Below are 19,376 nucleotides of genomic sequence, written 5' to 3'. Positions count from 1 at the left end.
CCCCAAAACCCACTACCCACAAATGTACAACACTACCATAGCTCTTAGGGGTGAAGGGGGCACCTACATGTGGGTACAGTGGGTTTTGGAGGCCTCCCATTTACCAGCACAAGTGTTGCAGGTGGGGGGGGGGGGATGGGCCTGGATCCACCTGGCTGAAGTGCACTGCGGTACCCACTAAAAGTGCTCCAGGGACCTGCATACACGCAGGCCTCTAGGACGTGTTGCTGCTGTATAACATTGGCGCACCAGTTGACACCTGAAGATTAATCTCTCCGAAAACGTCCTTTATTGGAATAAGCACGTTTACTCTCAGTTAACTGCAGAGGTTGTGCCCCACTGGCAACGAGTCTCCCTGGTACTGAGATTAGCAGTAGGTCAGAGCTGGCAGAATGCTATACAATGCCCTCTTTCAGCCACATTCAAGGTAAGAACCAAGTTGTCTAAACGTGGCTAACACAGGAAAGGGAACTAAAACTGGCTAACAAAAATGGCCACTACCACATGGACTGCAACAGGAAACACAACAGGGCACACTCTGACCCAGTAGGCAGGGGGAAAAGCACCATGGGAGAAGAGCCTACCAACTACCAACATCGTGAGACTGTAACACAAGCTAATGAAATCACGGAGCCCAATACCCTACACCCACCACAATGCAATGCTGATGTGACCCTGTAGTGCATCGGAGAGCCACATCTGACCCAGGGAAAGGCTGTAAGAGGATCGAACACATTCTGCTGTCATGGAGGTGGGTACGGCATTTGAGGCTGGCATACAGGCTGGGAAAAAAGTTTTTAAAGTGGGGTTTTTTTTGGTGGGAGGGGGTTAGTGACCTCTGGGGGAGTCCAGGGACGTCATCCCCGATTCCCTCCAGTGGTCATCTGGGCAGTTGGAGCACTTTTTTGGGACTTGTTCGTGAAAAAAAAGGGTCCAAAAAAATGAACCAAATTCGCGGTAAAAACACCTTTTTTTTCAATTATCAGCTACAGACGCCCAATCTCTCCTCAGCTGATAACCACGCCCCAGTCCCGCCTCCGACACACCCGTCAACTTTATTCGTTTCCACGACAGAGAGCAGTTGGAAATGCCCAAAATCGGCTTTCGATTATTCCAATTTGGGCGCCTTTGCGAGAAAAACGCCCATCTCCCAATTCGAAATATAAGCATTTTTCTCTTTTGATTATAAGCTGGAAAGTAAGGTATGCACCTGGGAGCAATTTTTGAAGTCCACTGCAGTGCCCCCTAGGGTGCCCGGTTGGTGTCTTGGCATGTGAGGGGGACCAGTGCACTAAAAATGCTGGCTCCTCCCATGGCCAAATGTCTTGAATTTTGCCGGGGTTTGAGATGGCTGACATAACTTTCCATTATCGCTAAAAAACGACGCCGGCCATCTCAAACCCCGGCCAAATTCAAGACATTTGGCTGGCCGGAACCGTATTATCAAAACAAAAGATGGCTGGCCATCTTTTTCGAAAATATGGGTCTGGCCAGCTGTTTGCGGCGCCGCCAAAATACATCACCGGCCATGTATTTCGCCAGCGCCGTTCGATTATTCCCCTCCACGTATGTATAAATACCAACTTCCTATTAATCCACAACTGAAGTATTATGTATGACTTCCTTTTTGTCTACAAATTAAGTCCTGTATAATAATATATAACATAGTAACATAGTAGATGACAGCAGATAAAGACCTATACAGTCCATCCAGTCTGCCCAACAAGAAACTCATAGCATAAAGGTATGATGTGATACTTTATATGTATACCTGATCTTGATTTGTTCTTGCCATTTTCAAGGCATAGACCATAGTAGTCTGCCCAGCACTGTCCTTGTTCTAAAACGTCTGAAGTTGTTATTGAAGTCCCACTCCAGCCCTTCCAAATCTGTCCAGCCACAATTGGGGCACAGACTATAGAAGTCTGCCCAGCACTTGCTTTTCTTCCCAATTACTAGTGTTGCCATCTAATCATTAAGACAGCCTCTCACCCTTCTAACACCACAATTTAAATCCTGACCTGGGACAAGACCAGCAAACAAGCAAATCATTAAAAGAGGCTGGCAGGGAGGTGCCAAGAGAAACCAAAATGTTTCAGTGGCAATGTGCATCTTCTTTAGGACACCTTAATTAGAAAGGAGGTTGAACTTCACATTTAATCTTCTACATAGTCTAATGAGCCACCATCACCTTCACTAAACACCTGGTGCCATATAATTGGGCTTTTGTTCATCCCTGCCACTGTGGTTTTATGAAATCTGAATTTGCCCTGTATATTAGTCATTGTCCTCCTGTCCACTTCTGCTGATGCCATCACGCAGTCCTGCTGCCACTGATGTTAAATGTCCAACAGGGAACTGCTTCTGAGATATAACAAAATCACTTTACGATCTAAATCGAAATGGGTGGGAAGGACTTCTCTACCCTTTTAAAAATAACCTCTTACTCAGCTGGACCCCTTTTTCCCTTAACAGTGAAGAAAGGGGACCCAGCAGCTACCAAAATTGCTCCCACTAGGGGGGCAGGGAGCTGAGGAGCTCTACTCTGCTTTGTGGTATTCATAAAAGACATCTGGAAAGATTGAACAGGAGTCTGTTTCAAATAAACATTTCTGCATTAATGGTATTTGATTATTAAGCTTTACAGGCAGTAACTAGTAATGGCACACCCCATGCCCATAATGATAATCCCTTGATTCAGCTCAACACTGGTGTCCTGAGAAAGCAGAGAATAGGTACCCCAGGTATCAAAAAATCCCATAGCAAGAGGAATTGTCAAATAAATGGTCAAGTATTAAATGGGATAATATGTACCATTTGACCTTTCAAGCCCACATTTACAAAGTGTGCTACCTCATTAGCATGCATTAATATCAAAGCAGTCATTAGTAACTAGGTTCCACTGCATAAAACGGGGACATGTGGTAAACAATTCACAATGAATATGCATGAAATCAATTTGCATATAATGGAAGCAGTGTATGCAAACCGATGTCATGCATATTCATTGCGGATATTCTGAAAACCTGACTACTACTACTATTTAACATTTCTAGAGCGCTACAAAGTGTACGCAGCGCTGTACAAACACAGAAGAAAGACAGTCCCTGCTCAAAGAGCTTACAATCTAATAGACAAAAAGTAAAGCATTTAAATTTAAAATATTTAAGCAGTCAAGCACAAGAGAACAGTCACAGAAGGACAGAAGATGTTGAAGGGTGGTCAGTGTGATTAGGTGTAACTCTGGTTGGAGTAGTGGGAGAAGGTGATAGAAGAATAGAAATGGGTGAGGTAAAGTAATGAGTGGGTTGATAGGGAGGTTATATAAGACATGTCACTCTAGGGGTGGGTGGGTAGAGGGGTAGGGTGGGTAGGATTAAGTCTAAAGCAGGAGAAGGTATTCTCTGCAGCCTATCTGTGAGATGGAAAATGCTCTCTGAAGCTGCTGCTATAAGTTGTTAGTTTTCTCTCCCTGAAAGAGATCCAAGCCACACCCACGAAGTTCAAACTGTCAGTGGGGAGGGTGAGGGGAGGAAATGCAATCACCCGGGTCCCGACAAACAGGAGCAGGAGAGAGACAGACCCTGGCACCGGGCCTCCTAAGGAATCTTGCCCCTCCCCCTGGCAGCTCTGTACCATAGATTTAGAGATTAAAAGATAAATATATAGCCCAATCTAGAAAACAAATTATGGGGCAGCAAAGAGAATGTAAAAACTAAATCATTATGGTGAAAGAGGCACCAAGGACTCAATTCTATAAATGGGAACAAAAAAACAAACAAACAAAAAATATACATATATACGCTAAGTGCTATTCTATAAATGATTGGGCACTTCGCGCCCAGGATCCACACTCAATTTTGGGCTCAAGGATTTATACCAACTGAACCCTGGTGTAAATCCCTGTACCTAAATTAGGTGCAAATCCCCTGAATTCTACAACACTGTGCACAAGTCCTAAAAATGCCCCTGACCTGCCCATGCCCGAGTACATTTTTATAGAATAGCAATTAGTGCCCAATTATTGGCACTAATCAGCTCCTTAAGCCATTAAATTGGCCCGTGCCCAAATCTGTGCTCATACCTAAATAGAATAAAATAAGTTATGCGTGTGGGAATCCTGCCCACATTGCACCTAGACTCCACCTTTGTGTACACCTGTTTGTAAAGTACAAGCTCTGTAAGGGATAGGAGGTAGTGTCTTGTTGTGGATTAAAAACTAGATAAAAGATAGAAAACAGAGAGTAGGGTTAAATGGTCAGTATTCTTAATGGAGAAGGGTAGATAGTGGGGTTCCCCAGGGGTCTGTGCTGGGACCGCTGCTTTCTATCATAATATAAATGATCTAGAGATGGGAATAACTAGTGAGGTAATTAAATTTGCTGATGACACAAAGTTATTCAAAGTTGTTAATCACAAGAGGATTGTGAAAAATTGAAAGAGGAACTTAAGAGACTGGGAGATTGGGCATCCAAATGGCTGATGATATTTACTCTGAACAAGTGCAAAGTGATGCATGTGGGAAAGAGGAACCCAAACCATAGGTACGTGATGCAAGGTTCCACATTAGGAGTCATCACCCAAGGAAAGGACCTAGGTGTTATCGTTGATGATACATTCACACCCTCTGCTCAGTGTGCAATGGTGGCTAAGAAAGCAAATAGAATGTTAGGTATTATTAGGAAAGGAATGGAAAGCAAAAATGAGAATGTTATAATGCCTTTGTAACTCTCCATGGTACAACTGCACCTCAAATACTGTGTTCATTTCTAGTCATCGCATTTCAAAAAAGATATAGCGGCATTAGAAAAGATAGAGAAGGGCAACGAAACTGATAAGAGGGATGGGACGATTCCCTATGAAGAAAGGCTAAAGAGGCTAGGCCTCTTCAGCTTGGAGAAGAGAGAGCTGAGGGGAGATATGACAGTGGTCTATAAAATAATGCATGGAATGGAACGGGTAGATGTGAATCACTTGTTTATTGTTTCCAAAAATGCTAGGACTAGAGGGCACACAATGAAGCTACTAAGTACTAAATTTAAAAGAAATTGGAGAAAATATTTCTTCACTCAACGTGTAATTAAACTCTGGAATTTGTTACCAGAGAATGTAGTAAAAGCAATTAGCTTAGCAGGTTTTAAAAAAGGTTTGGATAATTTCCTAAAAGAAAAGTCCATAAGCCATTAAAATCCACTCCTTACTTCTAGCATCTTGTCAGGTACTTGTGACCTGGATTGGCAACTGTTGGAAACAGGATACTGGGCTTGATGGACCTTTGGTCTCTCCCAGTATGACAGTGCTTATGTTCTAAGATACACGATTAATTACAAAATAGTGCTTAGGCAGTTTTTTGGTATTTAATGCCATTATTCTAAACATTTACTTGCATAATCAGCGGGTAAAATGTCAATGTTTATTTTATAGAATTTCCCTCATAAGGGCCAACCAATCTGCCCAATTTCCTTTCTCCGGCATACATCTTTGCTATTAAGGGTCCTCCACCTTTACCCCAAGCTGTCCTGAATTCTGTTGCTGAAAGGTTGTTCCATGCTCCCTGCCTGTGAATGAATATATTCTAATGGTATCCCTCCATCTATTCCCTTTAAACCTTATGTCATGGCCTCAGATCCCATGGTCTCGTGTCTTTTCCCTTCTTTGTATTGCCTCCTTAACATGGACTTTTCATGCTGTGCCATGTCACCTACAGAATATCATTTTAGGAAATTAGCAGCTAAGCCAGAAGAGTGCAAAGCAAAACAAAATCTTTATCAATTATTACTTAAGATGCAATAAATGCTGCAGGACATTTCTTAATGGGAGGTTTAGGCTATGGTGGGGCATTAGAAAGAAGTCAGGAGAGGTGTTACATCACCATTACTGCACATCTGGTAGTGCAATAATTCAGTGATCATTGCCTGTGAGGGGTAAAAAAAAATCCATATACAGTCATTTTAATTGAATGTTACATCACTTCCATGGTAAATTGCAACCTACAGCTGGCACATGGGCCATGCACTTTACTGCTTTTTTCCAGCTATCTTTGCAATACTGGTGTATGAGGCACAAGAAGATGCATGGCTTGCAAAGGTCTCTCTGATTTAAGAGCTGTACCAATGTGCACGCCCCCTCGCATTTCCACACTAAGGGGCCCTGTTTACTAAGCTGTGCTAAGGACACGCTAGAATTTTTAGTGTGTGCTAAATGCTAAAGACACCCATAGGAAAAGTATACAAGACGTGGGCTGAAGCAAGCACTAGGCTAAAGGCAAGCCCACACAGAGCCAGGCAGCAACACGCTGCCTAGGGTCACTCACAAAACCCAAAACTAAGGGCAAGCCCACTCAGACACAAACAGCAACACGTTGTGTAGGTCTCACTCACAAGCAGAATACCAAGGCAGCCACACACTGCCTAGGAATATTCAGTGAACACAGGGGTAATGGTGAACCCACACTAACACAAGCAGCACATGCTGCGCTGGTAACACACACAGACGCAAGGTTGAGAAGCAAGCTCTCACAGGCTCAAGCAGCAACATGCTGCCTATCTGGGAGTATATGCACAAACGTATTCATATTCTATTAACATGTACACACAAATGCAACTTTAGGCTTCCTGTTAGAGAAGCAGCAGGTAAGTATTCAGGTGAGGGAAAAGAAATCAGTCTTGCCTAAGATCTCAAAGTGTCAGTGAGGGGAAATTGGGATTTGAGCTCTGGTTTCCCAGCCCATTGCTCCAACCACGCCTCCTGCGGTCTTCATTTAGTGGCTACATAGGCACATAGATTTCTCGACTTGCAACAAAAAAACAGGTTTCCACAGTAAGATTTCTTTTCCTGAACTGACAGGTGGAAGGCGGGCTACTTCCTTTCTCTTAAGCTAGCCTGTAAGTGTTGCTATAACACTGTCCTCAGAAAGGCTGGGAAGCACTGTATATTCCCAGTATCCACTGGGAGTTTATTTCACCATTTATATTCCGCATTTATCCAATGCGGTTCATAATAAAAGAGAAAATGTACAGTGTCATTGGACAGAGGACTACTTCTTCCTTCACACTCTGGCCACGTGGAATTAGCCCAGAATTCATTAGGGGATCCTGTGTCCGTGATTAGACAATGATCCTAACAACCTTTGTGTGTGTTTAGTCTATAGGTGAATTTCCAGGAACTATGTAACTCCTGGATTACCAGGGAATAGCTTGCAAAGTGGGATACCTGCCCAGGAACAAGCAGGAGCATAGCTAGCTGGTGGGTGGCCAGTTGTCAGTGCAAAGTACATGCCTTGTCTGTCCCAAAGCAAGAACAAGGCACTAGGAATACATGAGATAATGATATTGTACCAACGTACCCTGGTCTAAGAATGAGGAACAGGCTTTATTCCTGTCATGGGGTGGGAATACTGACCCCAGAAAGAGACATTCCCAACACAGTTCTCAGGGCACACCTATCCTATTGGGTTTTCAGGATATCACACAATGAATATACATGAGATAGATTTGCATGCACTGCCTCAATTGCATGCAAATTGAACTCATGAATATTCATTTTGGATATCCTGAAAACCCAATGGGATTAAGTGTACCCCAAGGACTGGGCTTAGAATGGCTGCTTAAGGGTTAAAGCTGAAGCCCATACTGGTCTGTTCCCATACCTGTAAACTCATCCTCTCTCTTCCTGGTCTCAAATATGGATAAGCCTATTACCTTTAATTTCTGGCACTCCATGCACAACAAGATAGTCACCAGGTTGTTAAAGTCTCAGAGCCTCTTCCTTCACAAAGAAAGGGAAACCAGTCTCCATATTAATAAATCTCAGTGATCATTTTTGCTTTCTCTGTCTTTAAAAGTGAATGATGTCAGTGTTCATCTGAGTGCTGTCACATGCACAGGACATCACAATCAGGATGTAAGCCTCACTGCAAGGCTGTGAGGGAGGCAGACAGCAGGGGGTGATGTATTTTCATAAAGTGTCTTGCCAGCAAGTTCAGTTTCCTTTGCAAACTATGAATGTATCCAGCAAATACCTTTTATCTCCTCTAAAACAATGTTTTGTTTCTTAAGGGTATATATTTTATTATTGTGTCTATAGGGATGCTCTCTATGGGGGAAATTACTCTAGCTCAGAAAAGCTGAAGTAAGAAACATGGAACAACTGAGGGAATGGTGCTCCTACAGGGGGGGTAACAGGCAGAAGAACCACAGACTTGAAGAGTAGCTTAGAAAGTAGACATAAATTTATTACAAAGCACAAAAAAAAGAGCAGGAAAACAAATCTGGCTTAAGAGTCGTAGAGGCCAGCTGACAGAGCTATGAACAATCTGAAAGTCCAGTATGTTAAACATTGAACCCCCGCCCCCTCTATTCCAACCCATTCCCCTCTATTCCCAACTGCTTTTCAACCTGGAGCACAATCAGCAAACCAAGCCAAGAGTCTAAATAAAAAAACTGTGCTAACTGGACATTATTGGCAAAGCGTAATCCCAGATCAGAGTCAGCATGTATTGTGTTGGAAATGAGAAGGGAGGGAAGTCAGGGGGAATGACTAAACCTGCTTGAAACAGTTTATTGCTCACTCTTTGATTTATATATCCAGTGTAACATAAGCACACATACACACTATGAGCCCCGTTTAATAAAACGTGCTAGCGTTTTTAGCATGTGAAAGCTAGAGGCACCCATATATTCCTATGGGTGTCTCTAGCATTAGCACACGCTAAAAATGCTAGCGCACCTACAGCGCAGCTTACTAAACAGAGCCCTAAGTAAGTAATGTGCAAGACAGAGTGCCCAGTTTCACGATATTCCATATACAAATGATGCTTTCTGAAGGAAGCAAGTGTCTAAATCCCCTGGAAGAACAGAATTCGCAACTGAATACCTTGAAATTTGTTACTTGCTCTAACTAAACATAAAAGCCCACATCAGCATTAAAGCAGATTAATAATTGAATTGTAATGCAAAATTAAATTAGTGAGATAAATGTATTGTTGAAAGTAGACTGGGAGCTCCATGAATAGTGCAGTGATAATGGGAATTCAATGTCAACAAATAATCTAGTGGAAATGTAGCCCCCTTCTCTACTTTGTGTGTGTCCATATAAAAAGTTGAAATGTTTAGGAGCCAGGTAATTGTGTTTCCTTTTTTTTGTTCTTTTTTATATTTTGCTGGGGGTGGGTGTTTCTTTTGCTTTATTTTTACTTTATGTTGTCTTTTCCCCTCCAGTCACTCTTTCCTTCTTCCATCTGTCCATGGATGTCAAGCACTCTCTCCCGTTACCCTCCCTCAACTACTTCTCAGCCCAGCAATAGGGCTTCTCATCTGCAGCTATTCTGAACCTCCATAGCATCAGCCCAGCTGGTGGCAACTCCTGCAATTCTCAGTGGCCCAGGCCCTGCCAGTGGCAGCCCTGGAGCTTTTCATTGCCCTAGCAGCATCTCCTCCATCAAGTGCCAGTCCCCAAATTTCAGGCACCTAGGCAACTTGGGACGTTTCAAACCTTGAATATGATGGAAATGTTTAAATAACTAAACAGGCTTCACTAAAGTACCAAGAGGTAGCATTTTCCATACAGTACAAAATTCAAGGGCAAAGAGTCATCATTAGACATCAAAGGATGGGAAGCTCAAAAAGCGTGCAAGAAATTGCTTTTCCATCAAAAGAGTGGTGGACACCTGGTACAGAGGCTTCTTCTAGTGGAGGTTGTGGCAACCAAGGCACTGGCGGAACTGAAGCACACAGGACATATTTATGAGGAGGGCTGCCGTGGAGGTGAAAGATGGGGGACAACAGACACGTAAGACTTGTGAACAGCACAGTACACATGTACAGCTGACAGACTGAGTAGACCATGTGGTTCTTTTCAGTCAGCATTTTCTGTATTTCTATATACCTGTTTGCATACACAAAATCTATTATTGTGTCTGTGCATTCGCATCCCCTGTAGTACTTACTGAATTAATGTAGGATCAAAATCACTACCAGTTTCATTTCAAAATTAAGGGACTACACACTTTTTAACTGGCACCAAAGGTACTTTTCAAAAGTTACATTTGTTTAGTGTGTAGTTAGTTTAGTTTATTACAATCTAATATACCGACTTTACAACAAACAAAGCGGTTTACAATTAAAAATAACAATAAAAGGAACTACAACCAATAAGAAAATAAAAAAGTGTGATAGAAAAGGAAGAAATTAACAAAAGGTAATAGAAATAGATACAGAGATTCAGTTGCACTGAGCAGAGGACAGGATGCCTATACCCCTAAAAGGTTTCAGCAAAGGCCTTTATAACCAAATGAATCTTCAAATCAGTTTTACAGCATTCATAGAAAAACTCAGAACAGAGAGTAAACGGGAGAGAATTCCAAAGAGAAGGGCTAAGAAATGAAAAGGCAGACTGGCCAGTCAGTTGAAAAGCGCTGGAATGGTCAGTTGATGACTGGTAGAAGAACGCAAAGTGCATATAGGGAACTATTAAAGCAGATAAATAAGATGGGATCTGGGAGAAAAGAATCTTATGAGTTAAGGATAAAGATCTTGTTTGTGTGCAATATGAGATAGGTAACCAGTGATGTGTTTAAGAAGCGGTGTAATATGGCCGAAACTGACAGACTGCAGTATTTTGTATAGACTGAAGCTTCTTTAGCAGAACGGAAGACAGACCAGCATAAGAAATATTGCAGTAAATTGAGCTTATATTGTGTTTTCTTGTAAAGAAATATGTACCATGTATTAGGGATGTGCAACGATGTAGAAAATGTCAACGACATAGCCCATGTTTTCAAATGAAAGTAAGCAGAAAAACATGAAAATTAATATTTTATCATTTGCCGGTAATAGTGCTTATTCGTTCAGAAGAATGCACACTTTCTGCAAAGAGGGCACCCATTACGAATGCGCAACCACTGCTCAATCTTTCAGAAAGCGTGTGCCCTTTTTGCACATAGAACCCCAGTTTCTATATAGCTTGACTGGAATTGTGTGCGCAAATCCAGTCATATTCTGGATTTGCGCATGCAATTTAATTACTTAACAATCCAATCAGCACTGATAATTGCCACTTAACAAGTAATTATTGATACTCACTGGCATTAATTAGAATTCAGGTGCACAACCTGCTATTATTCTGTAAAGTGGTGCATGTAAATTCTAATGCGTGCTGCCAAAAAGGGAGCATGGCTACGGGCATGGACTGGGCAGACCGTGGGCGTTCTGAAAATCTACATGCAGGATTATACAATACACCTGATCCGTGCCTAACGTAGGCACCAGTATTTATGCCAAGTTTTGCTTTCTGTAAATGGACGCGCCTAGAGTTAGGAGCAGGCATGGCCACTAGGAGTATTGGATAAACCCACCTAGGTGTATTCTATAAGCCACACCTAAATCTAGGTGTGATTTACAGAATATGCCTATTTTCGGTGGCAATTTTTCAAGCACCATATATAGAATATTGTCCAGTGCACCCTCTTTCAAAATAATGCACACTCGGTAACTTTGCTCTGGTGATGAAAAATGACCAAACGAAAATGAATAAAACATTCCTGAAAATGACACAGAAAACAATATGAAACAAAAATGTTCTGGCTGCCCATCCCTAGCATGTATAGGTAGGAAACATTTTTAACTGCCCTATTTCAGTGGATTAATATGTGTAAAATGAAATGAAGCTTTGGGTTATTTTTTTTTCTGCCTTTAACACAAAGATGTTGCCTGCGCAAAGGATTTCTGTGCTCTTGATAGCCTGCAACTTGACCTAAAGAGGTGCTACATTTGGGGATTTCGTATTTAAGCGTGGAACACAAAGGAAAGAATTCTATATACGGCGACTAATGTTGCACACACAAATTTAGCACTGCAGCCAAACTGCACATGCAACTTAAATTGATTAACAAGCCACTTGGCACCGATAATTGGGTGACAACAAGCAATTATTGGCACTAATTAGATTTCCGCATGCAACTTTCTAAGTGTATTCTGTAAAGTTGTGCACATAAATTCCAAAGCATGGATCTCAAAAGGGAGTATGGCCATGGGAGGGCATGAGCATTTCTAAAAATTATGCACAGTGTTACACAATATGCCTGATCCATGCCTAACTTAGGCATGTACATTTACACCAGATTTTAGTTGGCGTAAATGGCTGTGCCTACATTTTAGTCAGGGGGATGGGCATACCCGGTCTATAATTTGCGTCTAACTTTAGGCGAGGTTTATAGAATAGCACTAAGCATGATTTTTTTCAGCACTGATTTTTTCAGTACTATATATAGGAAATATATATAGGAGGAACATATTTTTTCATTCAGAGAATAGTTAAGCTCTGGAACTCTTTGGGTTTTAAAAAAGGTTTGGAGAAGTTCCTGGATGAAAAGTCCATAGTCTGTTATTAAGATGGACATAGGCGAAGCCACTCTTACCCCGGGATTAGTAGCATGGGATGGTGCTACTAATTGGGTTTCTGCCAGTTACTTGTGACCTGGATTGGCCACTGCTGGAAGCAGGATACTAGGCTAGATTGACCATTGGTCAGAGCCAGTATGGCTATTCTTATGTTATTATGTCCCCCCCCAAATGCCCAAGACATCTTATTCAAGACTCAAATATTGTACCCCCCCTCCTCTGACATAGTTCAAAGATTCTTAAGTGCCATCAGCTGAGCTACAATATCTACAGGTTGACGTTCATATCTTCTCAATCGATGGAAAATTACGGTCAAGACACAGTACACTTGTGAGCATGCAACTTATATAAAGGCCGATATGGAGGCCGTGAGACCCTGAACTCTACTCCTTCAGTGGAGATATAGTGAAACTACCCCAGCCTAATTCCCAGAGCCCTCTTATAACTGGTATTTAGCTCCTGAACCTACCGACATATGGAAAATTTATTCAGTAACAATATGAGCAAATTCTATATTTTAAGAATTTCTTTGTTATTAAACCCATGCATATCCTTTCTAGGTCACAAACTGTCATTTGTGTCACCCTTTATCCTAACAGTTATGTTTAAACTAAACTAGAAAACAAAAAACAGCTAAATTAGTGGAGTGGAGTGGAACGGATAGATACGAATTGCTTGTTTACTCTTTCCAAAAATACTAGGACTAGGGGGCATGCAATGAAGCTACAAAGTAGTAAATTTAAAAGGAATCAGAGAAAATGTTTCTTCACTCAATGTGTAATTAAACTCTGGAATTCGTTGTCAGAGAATGTAGTAAAAGCAGTTAGCTTAGCGGAGTTTAAAAAAAGGTTTGAATGACTTCCTAAAGGAAAAGTCCATAGACCATTATTAAAATGGACTTGGGGGAAAATCTACTGCTTATTTCTAGGATAAGCAGCATAAAATGTACTATACTTATTTGGGATCTTGTACTTTTTGGGGATCTTGCTAGGGTACTTGTGACCTCGATTGGCCACTGTTGGAAACAGGATGCTGGGCTTGTTGGACCTTCGGTCTGTCCCAGTATGGCAATACTTATGTACTTATGTTAATATCAGTGGGCACAAAGAGGTAAAGACTGAAAAGAACGGTTAGACTCTATCTTTCACTTAAAATCTAGGTAAGATATGTGTACACATAATGCAACTGCAGAAACGGCTTCAAGAGGAAGTTACATATTCTGTAACTGGGATAACTGGTTGGGCAAATACATGGGAAGTTCCTCTATGGTAGACTACTCCTAGGTCTTATGACCCAATCTGCTAATTTAAAAAAAATGTTGATTTTTAAAGCACATTCATCTCTCAGAAACTTCAATACACCTGTTCCTTATATCAGTTACATTAAGATCCAGTGGTACTTTGCATAAGCTTGTGGGTGCTTGTCTTCGGTTCACAATTCAAATACTATATGCCGTGTGCATGTATAGTTGTGTTCACAACCTCTCCTTAGTGTTTTGCAATTAGTTTAGTGTGGTCGGAAATACTAAAGACATTAGAAAAAAACCCTCTCATCTGTGTGTGTGTGTTCCGTTCTGGTAACGTACAGTGATATCACCCATTTTCGTGCCTGACTCAGTCCTACATCTCCATAAAAAAAGAAAAAAAAAGGAACAAACTGGTTTGCATATTAGCTATCTGGTCTACCATTTTGAGCTATGTATTTCTATCCCAGCTACCTCACATGCCATGCTCTGCAAGTGTGAAACAACAGACTTGGATTCAAGATATTAACCTCCAGTTATATGCATAGTCAACCCCCCTCCCCCGACTCACCGCTGTATCACTCAGTGGTGTGGGAATCTAGCTCCTGAATGGGAATTATTTGCAATAATATACACAGAACAAGTCAGCATAATACATGGTAAGAAATGTTGGTTAGGATGCGATGGGTAGAACTTGGTGCATTCCCTTTTGCTTGTTGTAGGACTTTTTCCATTCTGTACATTGGAAAAAGGTTTTTTTGAGCACGATAAGACCTGGCATGGATTCTCTGACCAGAGAGGAAGGGTAGAGCAGAAATTCTCTATTTCAAGGCATACATATGTTAAAGGAGTCACTTCAGATCAGAGTATGCTGTTACAAAAAAAAAAAAGAGTCTTTACTGAATAAATTTAAGTAAGCAGTCAGTGGCAGCAGGTTTCAATGCAGATTCACAGCATATAAGTACAGAATGCAGAAGAGGGTTTCAGATCCTTTCCTCCACACACCTCTGTGATACCCTCTTTCCTTTCCTTTGGACTTGGGTTCCCTCTGCGCCTTCACTGAGCTCTCCGACTCCCCAAGGGCCCTTTTGGTACCTGATACTCCTTCCGTTTGTATCTCTTCTTCACACTCCCTTTCTCCTTTCCCTTCATGGACTCCTGGATTAAGCACCGATTGGGTAGCTATCTCCATGTCTCCTTTCCACATTCTGAGTTAGGACACTTTAGAAACAGCTTCATCAAGTGAAAGATTACAAACACCACCACAAGGTTTCCCCTGCATGGTTCTATGCATCCACCACAAACCACCAGACAGAAGAGGCAGCCTTAAGACAATCAGGAACAGGAGACTGTACTTCTCACCCCCATCCCAGAGCTCTGCTGAGAGGCAGAACCTTCTTATTCTCTCACCCCAAGCCAACTCCCAAGCAGACTCACTAGAATCTCTTGTGGACACACCCACCAATTCCTGGACTGTACCACCATGATCACTCCTGGAGGGGAGCAGTACCATACCAGAATGATTTAGTCCATTCTATAGTTCCCTCAATCCATATGCTCGCCATAAAGGGGTAGCGCAAATATGCAAAGGGGCCTATGCACATTACTTATGGTACTCGACTTCCATTACCTGTCAAGTTGAAATGTACTGGTTTAAAGCATAATAAGTAAACACATTCTACAAACTCATGCAGACATCACAGCGATGCATATAAAGTATGAAACCAGCTCAGACAACTGGAGAATAGACTGAGGAAAGGAGATTATAAAAATCCAGGAGGAATGACCATAATTAGAAAGTGCAGGCCTATTTATTTTTAAAACAAGGGCAGCAACAACAACAGAGAATGAAAAAAAAAAAAAGAAAGTCTAGGATCATGATCAAACTAGGAAGCAACAGGGCCAAAGACTGCCAAGTGGGTATCTAGAACAATCTAGTTAGCATTGTGCATCAGAGAAGCAGTACTGCCCATAACAATCAAAGTATCAACTCTCCTTGGCTCAGTTCCTCCCTCTGTTCTTATTCCAAGTTTTCCTGCTCACTTCCTGCAAAGAATTTTCATCTTAGATGTATGTGGTGGTGCTCATAGAATATAAGCAGTCACATTATCCTTGTGGTTCTACCTCCTGCTTTCTTGTGTATAAAAACACCTCGGGTGCTTGATTCCAGTTTTCCTGGTGTTTATAGGGTGATTGTAGCCTGTGTATGCATTCCTCTCCCAACCCCTCCCCCTCCCCACTTTTCTGGTGGGCCATGTTTTCAGAAACTTCTCAAGAATTAAATCAATTGAAATAATAAACATGGGATAGCCCAATGTTTTGCAAATTTACAACTGTGTCTGAATTAGTTGAAAAAAATGTTTCTTTAGCAGCAACACTGACTTTAAAAAAAAAAAGAAAAGAAAAAAAACTAATAAAGAAACGCATCCAAGTCAACTGTATTTTTATGCTGGAGTGGTTGCAAGAGCTGCCTTGCTGCCAGACCCAGGATTATGAAAGAGAAAGTCAGAAACATCTGCTAGTACAGTTAAGTTATGGATTGTAAGGCTTATTACTCCTCTCACATGCCCCAATTCCCTAATGCTCAGTACAGTGCCAATATCGTTTCCAAGTCCTTCTCTAAATGAAAAAATTAAAAAAAAAACAACTCTTGCCGAGAAAAAGCAAGGCGAAATGAGAATAAAATAGAGGAAACAGCAAGTAACAGAAGCGCCGTCTCTCTCGTTCCGCTATGCTCGGCTATTTCCCCCTCTTCTTTTCCTGTGGGACAGTGGTTAATGGGTTCTCAGCTTTCGCTCACTTTTGCCCCTTTACAGTAGTAAAGCGCAAACTAGAGACATAAAAACCATGCGCCGGCCATCCGGATTTGGCTGGACACTGGGAGGGAGGATCGTCCGATAAGGGGGTAATGGCTGGGATAGATAATAGAGCCAGATCATGTATTCCCTCCCCCAGCCCTTTAGTGCAGCTAACCTTAGTTAGACATTACTCCATCCCTCTTAGTACCATGTGCGGACAGGGTCAGAAAGCAGTTCAAAAGAGGAGGAGGATGAGCGACCCGGTGTGCTCCACATCTAACGTGTCGGCCGGCTGAGAAGGACCGCAGGGTCCCTAGCGCTCCCCGGGGGGCATGATCAATGACTTCTGGCATTGGTAAGGAGCCACAGGCATGCCTTACCCCACCCCCCACCCCAATAAATGGTGTGCGGTGTATGTGCGCTTCCCGCCTGTTCCGAATACAGTACAATATAGAAGAGCAATGCTGTCACTGCCAAGATTTCAAGCCTAGTTATGCTCTGACAGCGGTTATTAGCTGTTAACTTACAGTGCCAGAGGCCATGAAACTTATGAAAATCTACCCCTGCAAGGAAAAGCACTGGCACTGGATCTTTTCAAGTTCTGCCCAAAGCATTTACGACGTCAGAGTGTGTCCTGGCCTGTGAAAGCCCAGTTCTGTCAAACAAGGCAGGGTCACATCATCAGATCGGAGGATATTGACTAGCTTCTTCGTTCTTCCCCTTCCCTCGGTTACCGTGCCTGTAGGGTAGAAAGTCATTTTTAATCTGCTTTGAACACTATTGCCCTCCTAGCGAGGCCATGAGGCTCTCGGGTAGTTACTACCGCCCAGTCTCTCGCCCTATGCTTGTACTGGTGGTTGCGATCTTGATTTTCTGACATTGCAAGACTTGATGTACAGGAGTGCACAAGGAGCGGGAGAAGGAAGCGGTTGTGGCACCAGCTCTCCGATCGGGGAGATTCAGCAGTCTGGAGGGGGAGGGGATCTCTCGCGAGCTGCCTTTTGCTTTTCTGCTCTCGGGATGCTCACGTCACACAAGCAATCTTTTTGGACTTCAAAGGAGTGAAAAACACCTTCATGAAGCTGATAACCAGGTGAGCTTAAATATAGGATCGGGCTGCCCTGCCAGAAAATTAAAAAAAAACTTGTTTTTTTTAATATAACGATCAGCAGCAGTTTAAAACCCAACAATTTGTAATATTCGTGTTGCTGCTGATCTCTCTCTTCTAACCTGTGCTAGCTTTTCTGGCTGCAGCATTGACAACACGAAAACAAAATCTGCTGTTTCAGGCTTTTCTGAAATGTTACTTCGTTTTTGCCTGTTATTTGAGCACCCCCTAGCGGCCATAAGGCGGAGGTTCCTGAGGAGTTTGCCGGTTGGAGGGATTCAAACTGTGGTAGAAGAGGGTTCACTCTCACACAAACATGCAAATAAAAGAAACAACATGTAAAAGCCAAACCAAAAACAACATGTAAAAATAAACTTAGGCTGTTACATCGGCTGTGCATAAATACTACTTATTCTACTAGAAGCTCGGGGGATATGGGGGGGGCTTAGATGCTCCGAGATTAAAGGAAAAAAAACTTTCTTATTTTTCATGGCTACTGATTGCACGCTGAAAAGCAAATGTATAAGAAATGCTCCTTTTCTGCTTTCTCTAAAAATATCGAACGCTTTCAGCGCTATCTTAAAGTCACCGAATATTCTTCCCCCAAACTTTCACGTGTTACCGATCCCTACCCTGAAGTGTAACATACAGAGAATTGAAGGGGGAAGGTTGTTTTTGTCACCAGTTCTGAAAAAGCCTAGTCTCAAATGGTTATGCACTTGCGACACTTTCTCCGCTGTTTTTTCTCACATCTCCCTTAAAGCGAGCAGATCCGAACTTAAAATACACAATTCACACTGCAGAGAGCTTTCAATACAAATGGATATTTAAAAGAAAATATAATCGGCTCTTGTCCAGTAAAAGAACCCCTGGAAATCTTCAGAAGATGTTTTGAGGGTGTAAATAGAGAGACTGCCACAATGCCACCCCTTCGCCTCCAATCCCCAGGTCCGAAATGAGTTAAAAATAAATCTGTCTGTCACGCATGAACTTTACTCTACCAGAACCTCACTCTGTATTTGTTCATACCGATAGTGGCGATCGCCTCTACGGTACTATGTAAGCCACATTGAGCCTGCAAATAGGTGGGAAAATGTGGGATACAAGTGTAACAAATAAATAAATAAATTACCTTTGAACTGCTAGTCCCGTGCTGCCGGCATACTGGAACTCTTGTGCATAACCTTCTACACCTCTCTTTTGTGCACTTCTGTTGCTGTTCCATTTTCTTTTCTTTCGTACGTTTTGTAATTGACAAATTCCTTGAATAGTTGTTGGATTGTTCTGTGTGGTTTGGTTTTTCTTGTCCTTTCCCTTTTTGTTTCTGCTACTGCTGCCTCCTTGCTTGGCGTTGTAAATTGAGGGGGTGGATTACACACATACAAAAACTAATTTAAAAAAAAAAAATCACTTCCACTCACCCAAGCTACAGCAGTGAGCTCAATAAGCTGCTCCGCTTATAAGGAGACAGGCTGAAAACTCTCCCAGTCTCTTCTTTTATACAACCCCCCCTAGCCTCCTACTTTAACCCAAAAGCTCAGCAAGCCAGCCAATCACCTTGCAGGATGAGCCTTCAAGGTCCCGCCTCGTTTTGTACAAAGGGGGGTGGGGGGAGCAAACTTTTCAATCAAGTAGTTCGTCTCAAATTCCAAATGCTATTAATTTAGGGAGAAAGGTTTTCTTGTTTTGGTTCTGCCTCCGTGCTTTGATCGGGTCTTTGTTTGAGCTTCAGGTAAAAAAAATAGGTGCCATCCACCGCGGGGGTGAGAAGGGCTTAGTACTGAAATTGTTCCTAGTCACCTAACCCATGGGTGGGCTAGAAGAAGGAA

General features: G+C 42.2%; 1 protein-coding gene across 2 annotated transcripts in view; it reads right to left on the bottom strand.

Moving 5' to 3' along the window:
* IGF2 (insulin like growth factor 2) overlaps positions 1–18,999 on the bottom strand; it is a 51,656-nt gene extending 32,657 nt beyond the window's left edge. Inside the window, exon 1 of one of the 2 annotated variants that reach the window (XM_030201216.1) lies at positions 18,680–18,999. In XM_030201216.1, the coding sequence (XP_030057076.1) occupies positions 18,680–18,772 (93 nt within the window). In that variant the 5' untranslated portion in view covers positions 18,773–18,999. Of the gene's footprint in view, positions 1–14,736; positions 15,017–18,679 lie in introns of those variants that run through there. The other variant, XM_030201217.1, reaches the window with a different exon arrangement.
* Positions 19,000–19,376: the final 377 nt, after the last annotated feature.

The sequence above is a fragment of the Microcaecilia unicolor genome, chromosome 4 (genome assembly GCF_901765095.1).
Source record: "Microcaecilia unicolor chromosome 4, aMicUni1.1, whole genome shotgun sequence".
NCBI classification, from domain to species: domain Eukaryota; kingdom Metazoa; phylum Chordata; class Amphibia; order Gymnophiona; family Siphonopidae; genus Microcaecilia; species Microcaecilia unicolor.
Note: the sequence above shows the minus strand (reverse complement) of the source record. Positions and strands in the feature narration are given on the sequence as shown.